This window comes from Narcine bancroftii, chromosome 3, assembly GCF_036971445.1.
Source record: "Narcine bancroftii isolate sNarBan1 chromosome 3, sNarBan1.hap1, whole genome shotgun sequence".
Classification (NCBI taxonomy): Eukaryota; Metazoa; Chordata; class Chondrichthyes; order Torpediniformes; family Narcinidae; genus Narcine; species Narcine bancroftii.
In genome coordinates, this window is record NC_091471.1 from 326544765 (window position 1) to 326566627 (window position 21863).

General features: G+C 53.9%; 1 protein-coding gene across 1 annotated transcript in view; it reads left to right on the top strand.

Annotated features, from left to right (window-relative positions):
- Positions 1-21863, top strand: part of LOC138756871 (RNA-binding protein 10-like) — a 49499-nt gene that overhangs the window by 11754 nt on the left and 15882 nt on the right. Inside the window, exons 8-15 of the mRNA XM_069923265.1 lie at positions 54-129; positions 2525-2611; positions 7060-7120; positions 9407-9562; positions 10943-11103; positions 16087-16184; positions 16770-16857; positions 17579-17689. Coding sequence (XP_069779366.1) covers positions 54-129; positions 2525-2611; positions 7060-7120; positions 9407-9562; positions 10943-11103; positions 16087-16184; positions 16770-16857; positions 17579-17689 — 838 coding nt within the window. The remainder of the gene's footprint in view (positions 1-53; positions 130-2524; positions 2612-7059; positions 7121-9406; positions 9563-10942; positions 11104-16086; positions 16185-16769; positions 16858-17578; positions 17690-21863) is intronic.

Below are 21863 nucleotides of genomic sequence, written 5' to 3' on the forward strand. Positions count from 1 at the left end.
TCAGCCCCTGGCATTGATGAAGTTTGCGCGTGTGGGTGTGTGTGGTTTCTCAGGGTTGCGGTCTCTCGGTGGAGGCCGGGCCCTTTCTCCCTACCAGCGGTGTTGGTGGCGCCAGAAGGCGAGAGTTTGGTCGGCACAGGGCCGGGTCTCTTTGTTCCACAGTTGAAAGGTGGCAGTCTTTTCCATTCTTCCTCTCACTGGGCTCCCCCCCCACCTCTCTCCCCCCCACCTCTCTCCCCCCCACCTCTCTCCCCCCCACCTCTCTCCCCCCCACCTCTCTCCACCCCCACCCCTCTCCCCCCCCACCACTCTCCCCCCCACACTCTCTCCCCCCCACCCTCTCTACCCCCCCACCTCTCTCCCCCCCAACCTCTCCCCCCCACCCTCTCCCCCCCCCACCTCTCTCCCCCCCACCTCTCTCCCCCCCCACCCTCTCCCCCCCCAACCTCTCTCCCCCCCACCTCTCTCCCCCCCAACCTCTCTCCCCCCCCACCTCTCTCCCCCCACACACCCTCTCCCCCCCACCTCTCACCCCCACACTCTCCCCCCCACCTCTCTCCCCCCCACCTCTCTCCCCCCCCACCACTCTCTCCCCCCCCACCTCACTCCCCCCCCACCACCTCCCCCACCACCCTCTCACCCCCCCACTCTCTCCCCCCCACCACTCACCCCCCCACACTCCCCCCCCACCTCTCACCCCCCCCACCACACACCCCCCCACCCTCTCCACCCCCCCCACCTCACTCCCCCCACCACTCCCCCCCCACTCCACCCCCCCACCTCCTCCCCCCCCACCTCCCCCCCACACCCCCCACCTCTCTCCCCCCACCACTCCCCCCCACCACTCCCCCCCCACCTCTCTCCCCCCACCTCTCTCCCCCCCACCACACACCCCCCCACCTCTCACCCCCCCACCTCTCTCCCCCCCCACCACTCTCCCCCCCACCTCTCACCCCCCCACCTCTCTCCCCCCCACCTCTCTCCCCCCCACCTCACCCCCCACCTCTCTCCCCCCACCCTCTCCACCCCCCACCACTCTCCCCCCCACCTCCTCTCCCCCCCCACCTCTCTCCCCCCCAACCTCCCCCCACACTCTCCCCCACCACCTCTCTCCCCCCCACCTCACTCCCCCCCACCTCTCCCCCCCCACCTCTCTCCCCCCCACCTCTCTCCCCCCCACCTCTCTCCCCCACCACACCCCCCACCTCTCTCCCCCCCACCTCTCTCCCCCCCACCTCTCTCCCCCCCACCTCTCTCCCCCCCCACCTCTCTCCCCCCCACCTCTCTCCCCCCCACCTCTCACCCCCCCACCTCTCTCCCCCCACCTCTCTCCCCCCCCACCTCTCTCCCCCCCACCTCTCTCCCCCCCACCTCTCTCCCCCCCCACCTCTCTCCCCCCCCACCTCTCTCCCCCCCACCTCTCTCCCCCCCACCTCTCTCCCCCCCACCTCTCTCCCCCCCACCTCTCTCCCCCCCACCTCTCTCCCCCCCACCTCTCTCCCCCCCACCTCTCCCCCCACCTCTCTCCCCCCCACCTCTCTCCCCCCCACCTCTCTCCCCCCCACCTCTCTCCCCCCCACCTCTCTCCCCCCCACCTCTCTCCCCCCCACCTCTCACCCCCCCACCTCTCTCCCCCCACCTCTCTCCCCCCCACCTCTCTCCCCCCACTCTCCCCCCCACCTCTCTCCCCCCCACCTCTCTCCCCCCCACCTCTCTCTCCCCCCCCACCTCTCTCCCCCCCACCCTCTCCTCCCCCCCACCTCTCTCCCCCCCACCTCTCTCCCCCCCACTCTCTCCCCCCTCTCTCCCCCCCACCTCTCTCCCCCCCCACCTCTCTCCCCCCCACCTCTCTCCCCCCCACCTCTCTCCCCCCCACCTCTCTCCCCCCCACCTCTCTCCCCCCCACCTCTCTCCCCCCCACCTCTCTCCCCCCCCACCTCTCTCCCCCCCACCTCTCTCCCCCCCACCTCTCTCCCCCCCACCTCTCTCCCCCCCCACCTCTCTCCCCCCCACCTCTCTCCCCCCCACCTCTCTCCCCCCCACCTCTCTCCCCCCCACCTCTCTCCCCCCCACCTCTCTCCCCCCCACCTCTCTCCCCCCCACCTCTCTCCCCCCCACCTCTCTCCCCCCCACCTCTCTCCCCCCCACCTCTCTCCCCCCCACCTCTCTCCCCCCCACCTCTCTCCCCCCCACCTCTCTCCCCCCCCACCTCTCTCCCCCCCACCTCTCTCCCCCCCACCTCTCTCCCCCCCACCTCTCTCCCCCCCACCTCTCTCCCCCCCACCTCTCTCCCCCCCACCTCTCTCCCCCCCACCTCTCTCCCCCCCCACCTCCCTCCCCCCCCACCTCCCTCCCCCCCCACCTCTCTCTCGCCCCCCCAACTCCCCATCACCCCTCTCTCTTTCCTCCACCACTTTCTATCCCATTTCCTCTCCATGCAGAAAGGTTGTTTCACTTGTCGTACAAGGTGGGAACTGTCACTCTGAACAAGTGACTCAGCTTGTCACTCCTCTGTTTCTTGCAGCACTCCCTGCTTATCCATGGTCAACAGGTCTCCATGTACTACAGTGACCCCAAGCCGAAGGCCAACGAGGACTGGCTCTGTAACAAGGTAGTGACTCATCTCCAATATTCCTGATCTTCAGTACTCCTCCAGGGTGTCCTCGTTGCTGTGGGAGCGGCAGGTTGAGGGATGGTGCAGCGTGTGGTTACTGGGGCTGTGCAATGTGAGCACTGTGCTGTGGGAGGGACGGTGAGGAAGGGTGTGTCAGAGGGAGCCTCACTCTGTGTCCGTCCCAGGAGTGTGTGATATGGGACAGTTCAGAGAGAGTTTCATTCTGTGCCCGACCCCAGGGAGCATGTGACAGGACTCTGAAAAGGGAGCTTCATTCTATGTCTGACCCCTGGGAGCGTGTGACGGGACGGTGCAGAGGGAGCTCAACTCTGTGCCCCACCCCCGGAGAGAGTGTGATGGGACAGTGCGGAGGTTGCTTCACTCTGTGTTCCACCCCCAGGAGTGTGTGATGGGACAGTGCAGAGGGAGCTTCACTCTGTGTCGCACCCCTGGGAGTGTGTGATGGGATGGTGCGGAGGGAGCATCACTCTGTGTCCGACCCTTGGGGGAGTGTGAAATAGGACGGTGCGGAGGGAGCTTCACTCTGTGTCTCACCCCCAGGAATGTGTGATGGGATGGTGCGGAGGGAGCTTCATTCTGTGTCCGACTCCTTTTTTTATTTAATCAAAATGTTTTTATTCATCAAAACTAAACAGTGCAGCAATGACTACATTTCAGTCCAACTATGCACATAACATCATGTCAAATTAAAATTTTATCCTCCGTGTACCTTCCAAGAAGGATCAGATGTAGGCCTTACCCACATCCTAGTAGAGCCTGAAGGAGTGAAAATTCCCCATGTCTTTCTCTGTGGCCCAGAATTCCCACCTCTCCCCTATCTCGCTGTTACCATTACAGTACTGACATAGCAAGAGCATATTAGTTGTTGTCATTCTTGCCCAATCTCCCCCTTGGGAGATGACAGAGCTACTCTGCACCTTATGGTGCCGAATCAGCGATTCCAGGAAATCCTTCACCCTGCGCCACTCATTCCCCTTTTTCGGGATGTTCCGTAGCGACGCCATGAGCCCTTCAAATGCAGCCAGCGGGCAGCAGCCAACTTGGCCTTAATGATGGTGCCACATAAGTCAATAAGGAAACCTTACAGCAAATAAACGTAGATATAGGCCAGTGAGCCTGACATCAGTACGATGTCAGTAAATTATTGGAAGGATTTCTGAGAGAAAGGATATAGAGGTATTTGGACAGCCATGGGCTGATTGAGGACAGTCAGCATGGCTTTATGCATGGTAGGTCATGTTTAACAAATCTTGTAGAGTTTTTCAAGGATGCTACCAAGAATGTAGATGAAGGAAAGGCTGTGGATGTTGTCTACATGGACTTTAGTAAAGCCTTTGACAAGGTCCCACATGGGAGGTTAGTTCAGAAGGTTCAGACACTAGGTATCCATGGAGAACTCGTAAACTGGATTTGAAATTGGCTGTATTGGAGAAAACAGAGTGGTAGTGGATGGTCGCTTCTCAGACTGGAGACCTGTGACTGGTGGTGTGCCTCAGGGATCGGTGCTGGGACTATTGTTGTTTGTTGTCTATATCAATGATCTGGATGATAATGTGGGAAATTGGATCACCAAGTTTGCATGTGATATGAAGATCAGAGGCGTTGCAGATGGAGTTTAATGCAGACAGTGTGAGGTGTTGATTTTTGGAAGGACATACCCAGTAAATGGTTGGGCAGAGGACCAAAGACACCTAGGAATACTGATACATAATTCTCTGAAGGTGGCATTGCAAATGCACAGGGTTCTAAAGAAAGTTTTTTACTTTATAAATCAAAGTATTGAGTACAGGGGTTAAGATTTTATGTTGAAGTTGTTTAAGACATTGGTGAGGCCAAATTTGGAATATTGTGTGCAGTTCTGGGCGCTGAACTACAGGACCAATATCAGTAAGATTGAAAGAGTACAGAGAAGATTTACTAGGTCTGCAGAGTTGAGTTACAGGGAAAGATTAAACAGGTTAGGACTTTATTCCTTGCAGCGAAGAAGAATAAGGGGAAATTTGATTGAGGTTTATAAGATTATCAAAGGTTTAGACAGAATGGAAGCGAGGAGGCTTTTTCTACTTAAATTGGGAGAGATAAATACGAGAGGACATGGCTTTAAGGTGAAAGGGGAAAGGACTAAGGGGAACATTAGGAGGAAGTTCTTCGCTCAGAGTGGTGGGAGTGTGGAACGAGCTGCCATCTGATGTGGTGGATGCAGACTCGATCATAAGATTTAAGAATAAATTGGATCAATACATGGATGGGAGAGGTCTGGAGGGTTATGGAATGGGAGCTAGTCAGTGGGACTAGGGTGATGATGGGCAGCACAGACTAGAAGAGCTGATTGGCCTGTTTTTTGTGCTGTCGCGTTCTATGAAACCTTGAATATCCTCTTCCGTAACACATGGAGTCACATCAGGGTGGACAAGAGTGTCCAACGTCTCACTGTCATGGAGGGGAGGTAAATCTCCACCTCCTTAGGACACCTACTACTGGTGACCAGCTAATTTTCTGGTTTTGGAACAGTTGGTGCTTCAAGCTTACCTGCTGGTTTCACCTCTGTCACCATCCCAGCTCCAGGAGCAGTGGTGGAGTGGCCCTCTTCTTGTTCTTTCTGAGAGAATGGACTCATTGCAGGCTGCTCAGCAGAGGTCCCCACTGCTGTAGACCGGGCCCAATGATGGCTCCAATGTTTCCAGGTCCTGGGATCCCTCAAGCTCTGGCTTGTTCCCATGGTACTGCACTAGTCCAAGACCAGGAGGGACAACTCCTGGGAATCCCCAGGGTCTGGCCTTTGGGCCAGTAACTTCCCCCTTTCATCCTAATCTCAGCCCCCAGGCCTCTCCAACAAAGCGTGCTCCTGTTCTGGCACAAGGCCTCGACAGGGGGCAAAGGCTGGGGGCGCATCTCCCCAACCAAAACCTCCCCCTTGTGTCATCCTGGTTCCGCAAGGTTATGCCCACAGCAGATTCAAAAAGGTCCACCTGCAGGAACATCCTACCCACCTCAACCCCTACTAATAGCCAAGGTCGCCACGTTAGCAGTTTTAAAATAAATTCTTCTTTACAGATGTCACCCTTCTTGTCCATCTTCGCAGTTGCTGTTATGGCTGAGGGGCCAATAACCCTCACCATCGCCTTTATGCCGTCTCCAGCCTTGAGAATTGAGGGCAAGTAGATCTTCACCGCATTTCCATCATTCAGCGATCCAAAAAGGATTCCGGGTCACAGGCCACTGAAGCTGCTGCAGCACAACTCCTGGAGGGCCCAGGTCCTTCAGGAGACTGGATGGACATATTTGAAACAGTACAAAATCCAGTATGAGAAAGAAAGTTCTGTTTTGATTGAAGGGAAGTTCTCTGACCACTGTGAGAGTTGGCTCCCGGGTAATCTTCCAACCTTTCCAGGCCTTCGAAATATCGCCGATTTACCTTCATTAACCAACCACTAAGGTTAACAAACAAAGGAACAGGCAGGGAAGTCTCCAATGTTGAGATATTAGCAAGCAGATTAGGCAAAAAGCTGGTGTTTTGCGGTGGAGGAGATCCACCCTGGCAGGCTGCCAGCCAATTGCTCGATCCACGTCATTGGAAAAGCAAGATTAAGCTCACAAAGCAGCAAATTCTTCTTCATGAAAAACCCTTCAGAGCACTAACACAAATCTTTCTTCACTCTCTAAAGCCGCTTTCAGGTGGCCAAAATACCCGACTGTAAAGCCGCCCATTCTACCCCAAAATCTCCAGGTTGTCGGGTGGCCACCTGAAAGTGGAGAACCCGGCCAGGAGGAGCACTTACCTCCTGTAGGTATATTTTCCGGCTCGGAGAATCCCCCGTTGCACCTGAAAGCAGCAGTGGGACTACGGCCACAGTCCACAGGAGCTGCCGTTTGCTCAGACACGGCTCTCCTTCTGCTGGCATGTTCAGGTGACAGGCGTCCTCTCTGCTGCCACCTGAACGTCCCAGCTGCACTCACCCAGCCACGTCTGCCGGCACATTATCTGCGTCCGAGCACCTGAAAGCGGCTTAAGATTTTAGCAACAAGAGCAATTTTCTCTCTTCCAAATTCCTTCCCAGTGATGTAAACTATGGCTTCCCTCTGAGTCTGACCCTGGAAGTGTTTGACGGGATGAAGGGAGCTTCATTTTGTGTTCGACCCCAGGAGTTTGTGACAGGACGGTGCAGAGGGATCTTCACTCTGTCTGATTCCAGTTCCATGCTCGACTTTGTTTCAGCCTTTGATAGCATCAGCTAAATGTAGTTTAGTGTAACACTGGTGACATTTCCCTGCAGTGACACCCGTTTTATTGATCTACACGGTTTTGTGTGTGACGCCAGAACTGACCAGAATGATTATAGATTCAAATCCCGCTGCTCCCACGATATCTTTCAGGATGTCAGTGACTGCTGTCTTTCAGCTGTGCTTCTCTCTCTCGATTTCAGTGTGGAGTGCAGAATTTTAAACGGCGCGAAAAATGTTTCAAGTGCGGCGTTCCCAAGTCTGGTAAGTGGCTCCAGGACTGAAAAATTGAAAACCAAAATCTCCAGGCGCCAGAAACACATGGGACTTCCAGGTGCCAGGCTCCAGAGAAAGGAAAGAGATCGTTGTGAGGGGGCTCAGCTAGTTGGGCAATGTCCACAGGGGAGGGGGAGCAGGACAGTCAATGCTTATCATTCCAAGGCAGGGTCTCCCTCACTGTTTCTCTCTCGACCAGATTCTTGGAAAACTCCAGCGGGTCAAGGTTGACGGCGGGTCCTTGACCCCGCAGATCTGGGTTATTTGTACCCTCCCTCCCAGTGTCGCCAAGAGGCCCTGTTGCCCCCTTCTCTGGTTTTGTTGGCCACGGCCACCCCTCGCTCTCGATTATAGATGACCCAGTTGAGGAAGTGGTAGGGAGGCTTGGTTAGTTTACAGTGGGTAGTCTGGAGGGTGGCCAGAAGGTTTTAACTTTAAAATAAAATGTAGTCACACATTTTGGCCCACAAGTCCATGCTGCCCAATTTACACCCAGTTATACCTACAACCCCTGGTACACTTCAAATGTTTTGGGAGGAAACCCATGCAAGCACGGGGAGAACGTTCAAACCCCTTACAGACAGCCCGGGATGTGAACCCTGGTCTGGATCACTGGCACTGTAAAGGTGTTGCACTAACAGCTACGCCAACCGGGCCGACGTTTACATATGTCATTGACTGGACGCAGAGCTGGTCTGAGATAGGGCAGATGGACTCGATCCCCGCAAAGTGTGAAGTTTATTTAAAATTTTAATTGCCACCCAATTACACCTAATTGGGACCAGAAGCAGGCCATTCGGCTCATCGAGTCCACTCCGGCGTTCCATCAGGAGCTGATTAATTTCCCCACTCAACCCCAATCCCTTGCCTTCTCACCATAACCTTTGATACCCTGACTATTCAGATAGCTTTCACTCCCTGCATGAGTTGCATCCAATGATCTGGCTTCCACAGCCACCCTTGTCAGCACATTCCACAGGTTCATCACTCTCTACCTGAAGAGATTCCTCCGCATCCCTGCTTTAAATAGGCGGCCTTCAATCCTGATGTTGTGCCCCCTGGTCCTTGATTCTCCTTCTGTGGGAAACAGCTTTACCACATCCACTCTGTCCAGGCCTTTCAACATTCCAAATGCTTCTATGAGGTCCCTCCTGAACTCCAAGAGCCGTCCAACACCCAGAGAAAACCCATGCAGGTGACAGGATGGGGGTGGTGGAGAGAATGTACAAAGAGACAGCACCGGATTTGAACCCATGCCGCTGGCGCTGTAACATGCCGTGCTAACCGAGCCCTTCTCAGTAGGTTAGATCCAGGCCAGGGTTGCCAGTATGGGAACAAGGGTGACAATGAGTTTATTGCCGTAGTACTCAATTCTTGCTTGCAGAAAACAACTACAGTAGAACATAATTAAATTAAAAAGATGATAATAAAAGAATTTGCAATGGTGCAGGCAGACATTTTATGTCCCAGATTAGTGCAAGAAGGAGTAGTTCAAAAATCTTACAGTTGTTGGCAAGAATCTGTTCTTGACCCTGCAAGGTGCCGCCCAGTGACCCAGTTAGAAAGGAGAGGGGGAATCAGCCAAGGTTCCTGCTCCCTGTAACTGCCCAGTGTCCCCGGGGTTGGGGTGGGGGGGAAATTCCACCACAGTCCCTGCTCCCCGTCACTGCCGAGTGACCCCAGGGTTAGAGAGGAGGGGGGAATCAGCCAAGGTTCCTGCTCCCTGTAACTGCCCAGTGTCCCCGGGGTTGGGGTGGGGGGGAATTCCACCACAGTCCCTGCTCCCCGTCACTGCCGAGTGACCCCAGGGTTAGAGAGGAGGGGGGAATCTGCCAAGGTTCCTACTCCCCGTAACTGCCCAGTGACCCCGGGGTTGGGGTGGGGGGGAATTCCACCACAGTCCCTGCTCCCCGTCACTGCTGAGTGACCCCAGGGTTAGAGAGGAGGGGGGAATCAGCCAAGGTTCCTGCTCCCCGTAACTGCCCAGTGACCCCGGGGTTGGGGGAGTTGCTGAGTGATCCCGGGGTTAGAGAGAGGCGGGGAAGCAGCTTGGGTTTATTGCCATTGGTCTGTCAACACCCAGGGACTCTGACCGGCTGTAAATATCCAACTTGACCAACAATTGCCTGAGACTTCGGGTCCCTGCCATCCTCCACTACTTTATTTGCTCTGCATGAGAAGTCTCCAGCAATCCCGAGCTAGTGCACCCGCCCTCTATAACCTTCTCCCTCCTATGTCGTCTCTCCTCTCTCTTCTCCCTTCCCCAACCACCAGAAGGCGAGCTGCGCCTGGTGCCAGGTGTGAAGGACCCACAGGAGCCTCCCTTGGACGGACCCATCCCTCTGCTAAAGCTGCCCCAACCGTTCCAGCCACCGCAGCTTCACCAGCAGCATCCGCTCCATGCCCAGCACCATGAGAACGCCAACGACAGTAAGTGCAGTGATAGGGAGCATTTCTCCACCTGTGTGCAGGTCCCCACCGGCCTTGTCTATGTTAAGATTGTCTGCGGACCCCAGGGTCGCGTGTAACACACGAACGTTGCTGGAGGAACCCAGGAGCTCCCATTAGCATGCGTTTCTGGGGGTTGGAGGAAGGGGAAGGAAGTGGAGAGGAGGGAAGGCAGGGAGAAGATGAAAGAGGAAGGGGCAGGGGTTGAGAGGAGGGAGGAAGGAAGGGGCAGGAAGTGGAGGAGAGGAGGAAGGAAGGGGCAAGGAGTGGAGGAGAGGAGAAAAGAAGGGGCAGAGGGTGGAGGAGAGGAGGGAGGAAGGGGCAGGGAATGAGCACAAGCTAATAGGTTAATAGACCAGAATCCTGAAGAGTAACTTTTTCTCTGGAACAGGCTCCTGGTGATGGGGGGGTGGTTGAGGAAGGGACTTGCAATGTTTGGACAAATTTAGAGGGATCAGAGTTGCTGTGGAGATGGGCGGATCCACGGATGGGATGGGTTCAGAGCAGTGGTTTTCAAACTTTCTTTCCACTCATATTCCACTTTAAGTAATCCTTGTGTCATGGGTGCTCTGTGATTAGTCAAGGATGGGTTTAGGTGGGATGTGGGTGTGGAAAAAGTTGAGAATCACTGCTCAAGACCCAATTGTTACTGAAATATTTTGCTTGAGAAAAGTTATAATTGGTCCATTTCCTTTGGAGATCTGAAACCATGCACATAACGAGTCAATGAAGTTCGATTAAAACAGTGGTTTTCAAACGTTTTCTTTCCACCCTCATCCCACCTTAAGTAATCCATTACAGAGCACCAATGGCATCGGGAATACTTAAAGTGGGATGTGAGTGGAAAGAAAAAGTTTGAAACCCACTTATTTAGAGGGACGTGGTGCAGACCAGTGTGGGAGGGACATGTGGATGGATGGCATGGGTTGAGAGTGGGGTGAGACTTTTGGTTGGCGAGGGCAAGTCGGGCCATTTCCTTTGACTGGGTAGGGGTGGTAAAGATCATATAGAGACAGAGATAAGTTAGATGGACCACATTTCTCCCAGGGTGACAGTGGAAAATACAAAGGACCTCTGCACAAAGTGAGGGGAGGCATGCTAGGGTTGATGGTTGAGGCCTAAACAACAGCAGACAGTTAAAAGCCTCTGGCACTTGAATGACTGAAAAATATAGGGTTATATGTGAGGGATAGATTGTGGGGAAGTGAGTCGGCACAACATGGTGGGCCGATGTGCCTTAGCTGTGCAGTATTACTCCACGACAGCCCTGTCCTTGTTTAAGGTCGTGTCCGGCTGTTTGGCTGTCCTCCTCTGGACCGGTCTGACCATCTCCCTGATGTCCTCTTCCTCGTCCCCTGACAGCTGTCATCCTGCGGAACCTGAACCCTCACACCACGCTGGACGCCATCCTGAGCGCCCTGACTCCGTACGCTGTCCTTTCGCCCTCCAACGTGCGCCTGATCAGGGACAAGCAGACGCAGTTGAACCGAGGATTCGCCTTCATACAGCTCTCGACAATTGTGGTGAGTTGCTGCCTCTCCCTTGGAGGGAGGGGGAGGGAGGGGGTGTAGTTCACCTGCTTCCCCCGTCCAGCCCCGTTGCCCAGCCCTGTTGCCCTTCATTCTCTTCCACCACCCCCCCCCTCCTTCACCCACCATCTTTTTTTAAAATTTTTTATTTTTCACACTATAAACCACATTGATCAAGATACATACATTTTCCTTTTCAAATATATACAGTGTCGTTTTCTTCCCCCCCTCCCTCTTCCCATCCCACCCTCCCTACCTCCCATCCCATTCATTTAAAGTTCAGAATCTAAGATACATTAAACCCGTCAAACAATTGTCACTCAATAAAAATAAACAAGAAATTCCACTGAGTCAATTCTTTTCATTCCCTTCTCCTTCTGTCATTTTAGGTGGTAGATGTCCCCGGTAGGTTTTCTCTATTGTGTTACATGTATGGCTCCCATATTTGTTCAAATATTGTAATATTATTTCTTAAATTATATGTTATTTTCTCTAATGGAATACATTTATTCATTTCTATATACCATTGTTGTATTCTCTTTTTTAAACTTTATTTAAGATTTTATAACATGAATTACATTAAAAAAAATTAAGAATAAAATAATAAAATTACAATACAGTATCAGTAATCTAAATAAACTATACCCTCCCCAATAATTATTACACATTAATAACCCAACTCAAATTAGTCCAACCCCCCCCTTTCCCCCCCAAAAATAAAGAGTGAAGAATTAATAAAGTTAATATATGTGAGAAAAAGAAAAACCCACTTACAAAAAAAAACAGAAACATAACCGATTAAAATACTAACAAAAAGAAAAGTAATTAATACTAAGATATCAGACTTAAAAAAACATATTTAAATCAAACTTAAATGCATATATTTAACAGAGTTAAGATGAAACATATATTTAACTCAAATTTAATATAAAAAATTAGAAAAGTTAGTAACATTATCAAAAATTCTTAAACAATAATCAATTCTTAAAAAAAATTGTAACATGGAAAAAAAAGATGAAAAAAAACTTTCTCTATAGAGATAAACCTTCACCAAATATCAACTAACTTCACATCTATCATCATATTAGTCACATAAACCACCATCTTAAAACAAAATTCAAACCTCATTAAGCATTGTACAATTCAATTTTAGTACTCTTCCACCATTTTTCCCTTTTACTCTTGAATAGTTATCCAATAAAAGCTCGAATACCACATTTAAATATCCCCAATCATTACGTTAAAATAATAAAAACACATTTACAACGAAATCTATATCTTCAACAAATGGAGCATAAACCACAAACAAAATTCAAGCCTCATTAAGAATTGTATAATTCAATTTATAACTTTCACCATTATTCCCTTCGTTCTATAACTAAAATAGCAAAATAATATACACCAGAATTACCACTCCTTTCACCTTAAAATTAAAGAAAAAATATAAAAAAAACTTATCCATCCCATTCACATTTAAATTTCAAATATTCCTTATCTACTGAATAAACTTTACAAAAAAACCACATCAATTTTTAATTTTTTAAACAATCAAATACTTTCTTATGCTTTTTTTTATATTTAAACAAAAAAAAACCCCTTCACTCTTTAATCTAATAATACAAAAAAAAAGGAAAAAAAATGGGTAGGAGGTAAAAAATACCCCCTCCCATCTAAACCGTGCAATGCGGTAACTCCCAAAAAAAAATGGGTGTGAGATAACTCACACGTAGCAGATGACTTTCAGGAAATAGTGCCTATCCAGTTCTCTCCCCCAACTCTCACTTCATCTTAAACTAACATCATCATTATTTAATATCCTTTTTTTTTTAAAAAAAACATTAGAAAAATAAAGACAACTCTTCTTTTAATCAGCTCCAACTGCCGAGTCACCATTACAACCATTCCTTCTTGGAGCACGGCTCTTTTCTTCCATCTCTTGTCTCCTTAGAGATCGTGGCGGACTATGTCTCTGTTGAAACTGAGTAATTGGCAGCTCTTGAGCAAATGCTATAGCTTCCTTTGGAGAATCAAAGAACTTTGGTTGGCAGCCATCTTGGAAAACCTTCAAAACAGCTGGATATCTAAAGGTTGCCTTGTAACCTTTCTTCCACAACAACTCTTTAGCAGGATTGAATTCCCGTCGTTGGAACATAACTTCTTGACTCAAATCCGCATAGAAGAAAACTCGATTATTTTGAATCATCAAGGGTGATTTTCTCTGTTGTGCATTTCTAATAGCCACTTGTAAAATTATTTCTCTGTCGTAATAATTCAAGCAACGAACCAAAACAGGTCTTGGACTTTGACCTGAAATAGATCTTCTATGCAAGGCTCTGTGAGCACGTTCCAGTATTATACCTTCCGGGAAATGTTCTTGACCCAGCACCTGCAGAATCCATTCGGTAAAAAATTTTCTTGGGTCTGGTCCCTCCATACCTTCCGGCAAACCAATAATCTTTATATTGTTCCGTCTGGATTGGTTTTCCAAATAATCAATCTTTTTCACCAAATTTTTATTTTGAGTTTGTAAGTCTTTGACCATTTTGGTCACATCAAAAACTTGATCCCGTATTTCGTCTATATCTTCTTCACACGAATTAAATTTATCTCTCACTTCAAGCTTAAAAGCTCCAAACTCAGCCATCTGTTGAGAATGTATTTTCACCAGAGTATTAAACCTAGTACCAAGTTCAGTCATAATCTTGGATAATCCCTGCATTTTATAAGATAATTTAGATTCAAGATTCACATAAATCTTTTCAATTGGAAGAGATTTTGGCTCAACAGATTCCTGCTTCTTCTGCATAACCAAAAGATCTTCTGTTCCTTCCTTCATTCTGGTTGCCTTCCTTATAGTATGACTGCATGTGGAAACCCCAGCTACAGCTGACTGGAGGACGCTGGCCAGGGTTTTCCCCAGTCCATAATGTATTAAGTTCTCCCAGTACATCAAGTTGTATAGGTTCTTCTATTTCAAAAGATGCAGTTTGTAGCGCCACCTCTACAGTTGACAAATGCCTTTGAGTAACTCTTTGTTCTAAAGGCTGTTTGGCGCCCTCTTTAGAGGGCTCTACCGATGTAACATAGAGCTCTACATCCGAACACTGTACCTCTCTCCTGGGATCCATTTCACGCTGAGTCCCGGTGTCTTTTCTGTAGGTAGGCTCCAAAACTTGAACTTTTGGAAAATGTAGTTTTTTGATGATCTGTTGTCGTTTTTTTTGCTCTTTTCCACCAATTGTACCATCATAAGTTAAATTAACAGCACTGAAATTATCTAAACTTTTAAAGAATTTTAACGGGCATTTCTAGACAAAACAATAAGATAGAGTCAGGAGAGGACTGGAAGGTACGTCTGATCCTTACGCCATCTTGCCACGTCCCCCCCCCCCATTGTTGTATTCTCAAGTTATCTTCTAATTTTCAGGCTGACATAATACATTTTTTTGGTACAGCTAGGGCTATCCTAACAAATCTTTTTTGTGCACCATCCAAATCAAGTCCAAATTCTTTGTTTTTTATGTTACTTAGGAGGAGGATCTCTGGATTTTTTGGTATATTGCTTTTTGTGATTTTATTTAATATCTGGTTTAGATCTTCCCAAAAATTTTTCACTTTCTCACATGTCCAGATTGCATGAATTGTTTTTCCCATTTCCTTTTTACAGCGAAAACATCTGTCAGATACTGTTGGGTCCCATTTATTTAACTTTTGAGGTGTAATATATAGCCTGTGTATCCAGTTATATTGTATCATATGTAACCTCGTATTTATTGTATTTCTCATAGTTCCTGAGCATAACTTCTCCCATGTTTCCTTCTTTATATTTATGTTTAGATCTTGTTCCCATTTTTGTTTAGTTTTACCATTTGTTTCCTCATTCTCCTTTTTTTGCAGTTTAATATACATGTTTGTTATAAATTTTTTGATTATCATTCCATGCACCGACACTTCCAGGTCATCCTCCACCTCCGATGTGGTTGTACCCCTGCCCTTGGCAACAACTCCCCCTGCTTTGATTGGATCAATTCTTCAGAAAACACCCCTCTGCCATCCTTCCAAACTCCAGCAGGCACGATCCCAGGTGACTCAATAATCAAACCCCCATCTCTCCCCTATTCTCAGGGATCAATTTCCCCACTGCTGTCTCTCCCCCTCTGTTGTTTGTCCCGACCCATCCTGAAGCCTCTCTCTCCTCCCTCCGGTAAGGAGACTAGAATTAAGCCCAGTACTCCAGGTACGGCCACTTGAATTCCCCCCCACAGGCCATTGGACTAAAACCCTCACCCCTCCCCTCATCTCAGGAATCGACCTACCCTTTGTTGGCTCCCTCACTCCCGAAGCTGATCTCTCTGGTAAGGAGACTAGAATCGCGCCCGTTGATCCAAGTTTGGTATTGCCAGTGCCCCCGGGTAGCATAAGCCCAGCTCTGAAAACCTGCCCTCTCCAGCAACGAATGTTCCATATGCTTCCTCGACAGACTGCTGGACACGCAGACCAACCTTTCATGCACTCACCCTCGCCGGTGACCCCTCCTCACCCTGCTGAACCCGCAGACTAGAAAGCATGGTGACAGGCTACTCGATAATCTAACCCACGCTCCCTAATTTCTGGAAATGACCTATGCTCTGCATACGCACACACCCCCAGCCCCCCAAAGTCAGTTACTTCCCTCTCCGAATCTCAAGGTTTGTGTTCTGATCTCTGCCCCTGTGAGATCGAGCCCCTCCCCCCCACCAGCTCGACCATTTTGTGTTTCCATATCTTTGCCGTCCCCATGCTGCTGTTGGGGTGGAGATAGTAGATGAAGGATATTGAATTGTGATGAGACCCACCCTCTGCCTCGTCTCATTTGTGGTCCCTGGGAGGTGAGGTTAACGGACACTCCTGCTGGACAGGATAGGTGGCGGCGGGGAGGGCAGGGTTTTTCCGCAGTCTCAAGGGTGCCTCTGAGCAGATATCTCCATCTGTCCGCAGGAAGCATCTCAGCTGCTCCAAATCCTCCAGTCACTGCAGCCTCCCCTAACCATAGACGGCAAAACCATCAACGTGGAGTTCGCCAAGGGTAGCAAGAGGTGGGTGCCTGCGATGTCGGACCATCTCCACCGGTACTGTACCCCGGTGCTATACAGTAACAGACCTGTCCCCACCAGTACTGAACCTCAGTGTTACACAGTGACAGACCCATCCCCACCAGTACTGTACCCCAATGTTATACAGTGACAGACACGACCCCACCAGTACTGTACCCCGATGTTACACAGTGACAGACCCGTCTCCACCAGTACTGTACCCCAGTGTTACACAGTGACAGACCCGTCCCCATCAGTACTGTACCCCAGTGTTACACAGTGACAGACCCGTCCCCACCAGTACTGTATCCCAGTGTTACACAGTGACAGAACCGTCCCCACCAGTACTGTACCCGAGTGTTACACAGTGACAGACCCGTCCCATCAGTATTGTACTCCGATGTTACACAGTGACAGACCCGTCCCAAACAGTACTGTACCCCAGTGTTACACAGTGACAGACCTGTCCACACCAGTATTGTACCCCAGTGTTACATAGTGATAGACCCGTCCCCACCAGTGCTATGGGTGTGGGAAGACTTCTTCCATCATTCACCCTTTCCTCTCCTCCTCTCCCCTCCTCTCCAGGGACGTGGTCCTGACAGATGGGAGTCGTGCTAGTGCTGCCTCCGTGGCGAGCACTGCCATCGCAGCAGCCCAGTGGGCAGTGAACCAGGTGAGCGAGGTGGGGTGGGCAAAGAGGGGAAGGTTGCCCCCCTCCATAGCTGGGTGTCCCTGGGATCTGCCCAGTTGTCCACTCTCTCCGGATCCCAGACCCCAGCCATGGGACTGAGGAAAGGGGAGCACACAGGATCTCCTGGATCCAGGCCCTTAAGCCCAACCTTCCCATGCTGACCCAGGCTTTCCCTGGATCGGCCCCAACGCCTGCAGACTATCATCATTGTCTTTTTTTCCTCCGAGGGGTTGGAGTGCTACCCTCTGAGTGGAAACATCTCCATTCCCCCTCGCACCCACTTTTAGAAGCATCTGCCAGTGCTCATCCTCCCCAAGCACCCTCATAGCAGCTGCCGATCCTGAGCCTCAGGTTCATTCCCCACTGCCGCCTGCGTGAAGTTTTTTCATGTTCCCTCTCCCGCCAGTCAGCAGCAGACGGGAGTGATCTCTGAGGCACATTAGGTCGAGAGAAGAGCAGAGGCTAACAGAGGATTAGATGGGCTGAAGGGAAGAAGTGGGTGGCCACACTGCGTTCAGTCAGATCACTGGACAGATGTTCCCCTCTTCCCCTCCTGGGAATTCTCCCCCTCGACATGAATAAATGCCAGGAGAAAGCTGGGAGGGCTGAATTCTGAGACTGCCTGATTTATTTTATCAGGATGGGTGCCCCATCCCTCCACCCCTCCTTGCTGATCCTCTTGCCACCTGTCCTTCTTCTGCAGAGCACGGATTCTGACGCCCAAGGCATGTGGCAGAGGCAGGACAGCCAGCAAGGAGACTATGCCTACTACCAGACTGGCCAGGACCACGGTTACCAGCGGACATACAACCAGGTCAGTCGGGGAGGCCACAGACCACAAGCAGGAGGAGGAGGGAGGAAGAGGCAGGGGAGGAGAGGAGTGGCTCGCTGTCAGTCCCCACACCGATCTCACCCGAAAGCCTACCACCAGTCCCCACACTAATCCCATTACCCCATTCCCCCCAACACCCTGCCACCAGTACCCACATTGATCCCACTCCCCTCAACAGCCCAACAGCAGCCTCCATACCCATCCCACTGCTCCACTCCCCCGATAGCCTGTCTCCAGCCTCCACACCCATCCCACCACCCTGCTCTCCCCCCGACACCAGCCCCCACACCCATCCCATAGCCCCGCTCCCCCCGACAGCCCATCACTCGTCCACGCACTGATCCCACCACCCGCTCCCCACGACAGCCCGTCACTCATCCCCACATTGATCCCACGGCCCCGCTCCCCCCGACAGCCCATCACTCGTCCCCGCACTGATCCCACCACCCGCTCCCCCGACAGCGAATCACTCGTCCCCACACTGATCCCACGGCCCCGCTCCCGCCGACATCCCATCACTCGTCCCCGCACTGATCCCACCACCCGCTCCCCACGACAGCCCGTCACTCATCCCCACACTGATCCCACTGCCCTGCTCCCCCCAACAGCCCATCACTCGTCCCCACACTGATCCCACTGCCCTCCCCCCAACAGCCCGTCACCAAACCCCCACACTGATCCCACGGCCCCCATCCCCCCAACAGCCCGTCACCAAACCCCCACACTGATCCCACGGCCCCGCTCCCCCCGACAGCCCATCACTCGTCCCCACACTGATCCCACGGCCCCGCTCCCGCCGACAGCCCATCACTCGTCCCCGCACTGATCCCACCACCCGCTCCCCCCGACAGCCCATCACTCGTCCCCACGCTGATCCCACGGCCCCGCTACCGCCGACAGCCCATCACTCGTCCCCGCACTGATCCCACCACCCGCTCCCCACGACAGCCCGTCACTCATCCCCACACTGATCCCACTGCCCTGCTGCCCCCAACAGCCCGTCACCAAACCCCCACACTGATCCCACTGCCCTGCTCCACCCGACAGCCCATCACTCATCCCCGCACTGATCCCACTGCCCTGCTACCCCCGACAGCCCATCACTCATCCCCACACTGATCCCACGGCCCCGCTCCCCCCGACAGCCCATCACTCATCCCCGCACTGATCCCACCACCCGCTCCCCCCGACAGCCCGTCACCAAACCCCCACACTGATCCCACGGCCCCGCTCCCCCCAACAGCCCGTCACCAAACCCCCACACTGATCCCACGGCCCCGCTCCCCCCAACAGCCCGTCAACAAACCCCCACACTGATCCCACGGCCCTGCTCCCCCTAACAGCCCGTCACTCGTCCCCACACTGATCCCACTGCCCTGCTCCACCCGACAGCCCGTCACCAAACCCCCACACTGATCCCACTGCCCTGCTCCCCCGACAGCCCATCACTCATCCCCACACTGATCCCACGGCCCCGCTCCCCCCGACAGCCCATCACTCATCCCCGCACTGATCCCACTGCCCTGCTCCCCCCGACAGCCCATCACTCATCCCCACACTAATCCCACTGCCCTGCTCCCCCGACAGCCCGTCACTCGTCCCCACAGTGATCCCACGGCCCTGCTCCCCCCAACAGCCCGTCACTCGTCCCCACACTGATCCCACGGCCCTGCTCCCCCCGACAGCCCGTCACACGTCCCCACACTGATCCCACTGCTCCGCTCCCCCCAACAGCCCGTCACCAAACCCCCACACTGATCCCACGGCCCCGCTCCCCCCGACAGCCCGTCACTCGTCCCACACTGATCCCACGGCCCCGCTCCCCCCGACAGCCCGTCACTCGTCCCCACACTGATCCCACGGCCCCGCTCCCCCCGACAGCCCGTCACCAAACCCCCACACTGATCCCACTGCCCTGCTCCCCCCGACAGCCCATCACTCATCCCCACACTGATCCCACTGCCCTGCCTCCCCCCGACAGCCCGTCACCAAACCCCCACACTGATCCCACTGCCCTGCTCCCCCCGACAGCCCGTCACCAAACCCCCACACTGATCCCACTGCCCTGCTCCCCCCGACAGCCCATCACTCATCCCCACACTGATCCCACGGCCCCGCTCCCCCCAACAGCCCGTCACTCATCCCCACACTGATCCCACTGCCCTGCTTCCCCCGACAGCCCATCACTCATCCCCACACTGATCCCTCGGCCCTGCTCCACCCGACAGCCCATCACTCGTCCCCACACTGATCCCACGGCCCTGCTCCCCCCGACAGCCCGTCACCAAAGCCCCACACTGATCCCACTGCCCTGCTCCCCCCGACAGCCCGTCACTCGTCCCCACACTTATCCCACGGCCCTGCTCCCCCCGACAGCCCGTCACTCGTCCCCACACTGATCCCACGGCCCCGCTCCTCCCGACAGCCCGTCACTCGTCCCCACAGTGATCCCACGGCCCTGCTCCCCCCGACAGCCCGTCACTCGTCCCCACACTGATCCCACGGCCCTGCTCCCCCCGACAGCCCGTCACACGTCCCCACACTGATCCCACTGCCCCGCTCCCCCCAACAGCCCGTCACCAAACCCCCACACTGATCCCACGGCCCCGCTCCCCCCGACAGCCCGTCACTCGTCCCCACACTGATCCCACAGCCCCGCTCCCCCCGACAGCCCGTCACTCGTCCCCACACTGATCCCACGGCCCTGCTCCCCCCGACAGCCCGTCACTCGTCCCCACACTGATCCCACGGCCCCGCTCCCCCCGACAGCCCGTCACTCGTCCCCACACTGATCCCACAGCCCCGCTCCCCCTGACAGCCCGTCACTCGTCCCCACACTGATCCCACAGCCCTGCTCCACCCGACAGCCCGTCACCAAAGCCCCACACTGATCCCACTGCCCTGCTCCCCCGACAGCCCATCACTCATCCCCACACTGATCCCACGGCCCCGCTCCCCCCGACAGCCCATCACTCATCCCCGCACTGATCCCACTGCCCTGCTCCCCCCGACAGCCCATCACTCATCCCCACACTAATCCCACTGCCCTGCTCCCCCGACAGCCCGTCACTCGTCCCCACAGTGATCCCACGGCCCTGCTCCCCCCAACAGCCCGTCACTCGTCCCTACACTGATCCCACGGCCCTGCTCCCCCCGACAGCCCGTCACACGTCCCCACACTGATCCCACTGCTCCGCTCCCCCCAACAGCCCGTCACCAAACCCCCACACTGATCCCACGGCCCCGCTCCCCCCGACAGCCCGTCACTCGTCCCCACACTGATCCCACGGCCCCGCTCCCCCCGACAGCCCGTCACTCGTCCCCACACTGATCCCACGGCCCCGCTCCCCCCGACAGCCCGTCACCAAACCCCCACACTGATCCCACTGCCCTGCTCCCCCCGACAGCCCATCACTCATCCCCACACTGATCCCACTGCCCTGCCTCCCCCCGACAGCCCGTCACCAAACCCCCACACTGATCCCACTGCCCTGCTCCCCCCGACAGCCCGTCACCAAACCCCCACACTGATCCCACTGCCCTGCTCCCCCCGACAGCCCATCACTCATCCCCACACTGATCCCACGGCCCCGCTCCCCCCAACAGCCCGTCACTCATCCCCACACTGATCCCACTGCCCTGCTTCCCCCGACAGCCCATCACTCATCCCCACACTGTTCCCACGGCCCCGCTCCCCCCGACAGCCCGTCACTCGTCCCCACACTGATCCCACAGCCCCGCTCCCCCCGACAGCCCGTCACTCGTCCCCACACTGATCCCACGGCCCTGCTCCCCCCGACAGCCCGTCACTCGTCCCCACACTGATCCCACGGCCCCGCTCCCCCCGACAGCCCGTCACCAAACCCCCACACTGATCCCACTGCCCTGCTCCCCCCGACAGCCCATCACTCATCCCCACACTGATCCCACTGCCCTGCCTCCCCCCGACAGCCCGTCACCAAACCCCCACACTGATCCCACTGCCCTGCTCCCCCCGACAGCCCGTCACCAAACCCCCACACTGATCCCACTGCCCTGCTCCCCCCGACAGCCCATCACTCATCCCCACACTGATCCCACGGCCCCGCTCCCCCCAACAGCCCGTCACTCATCCCCACACTGATCCCACTGCCCTGCTTCCCCCGACAGCCCATCA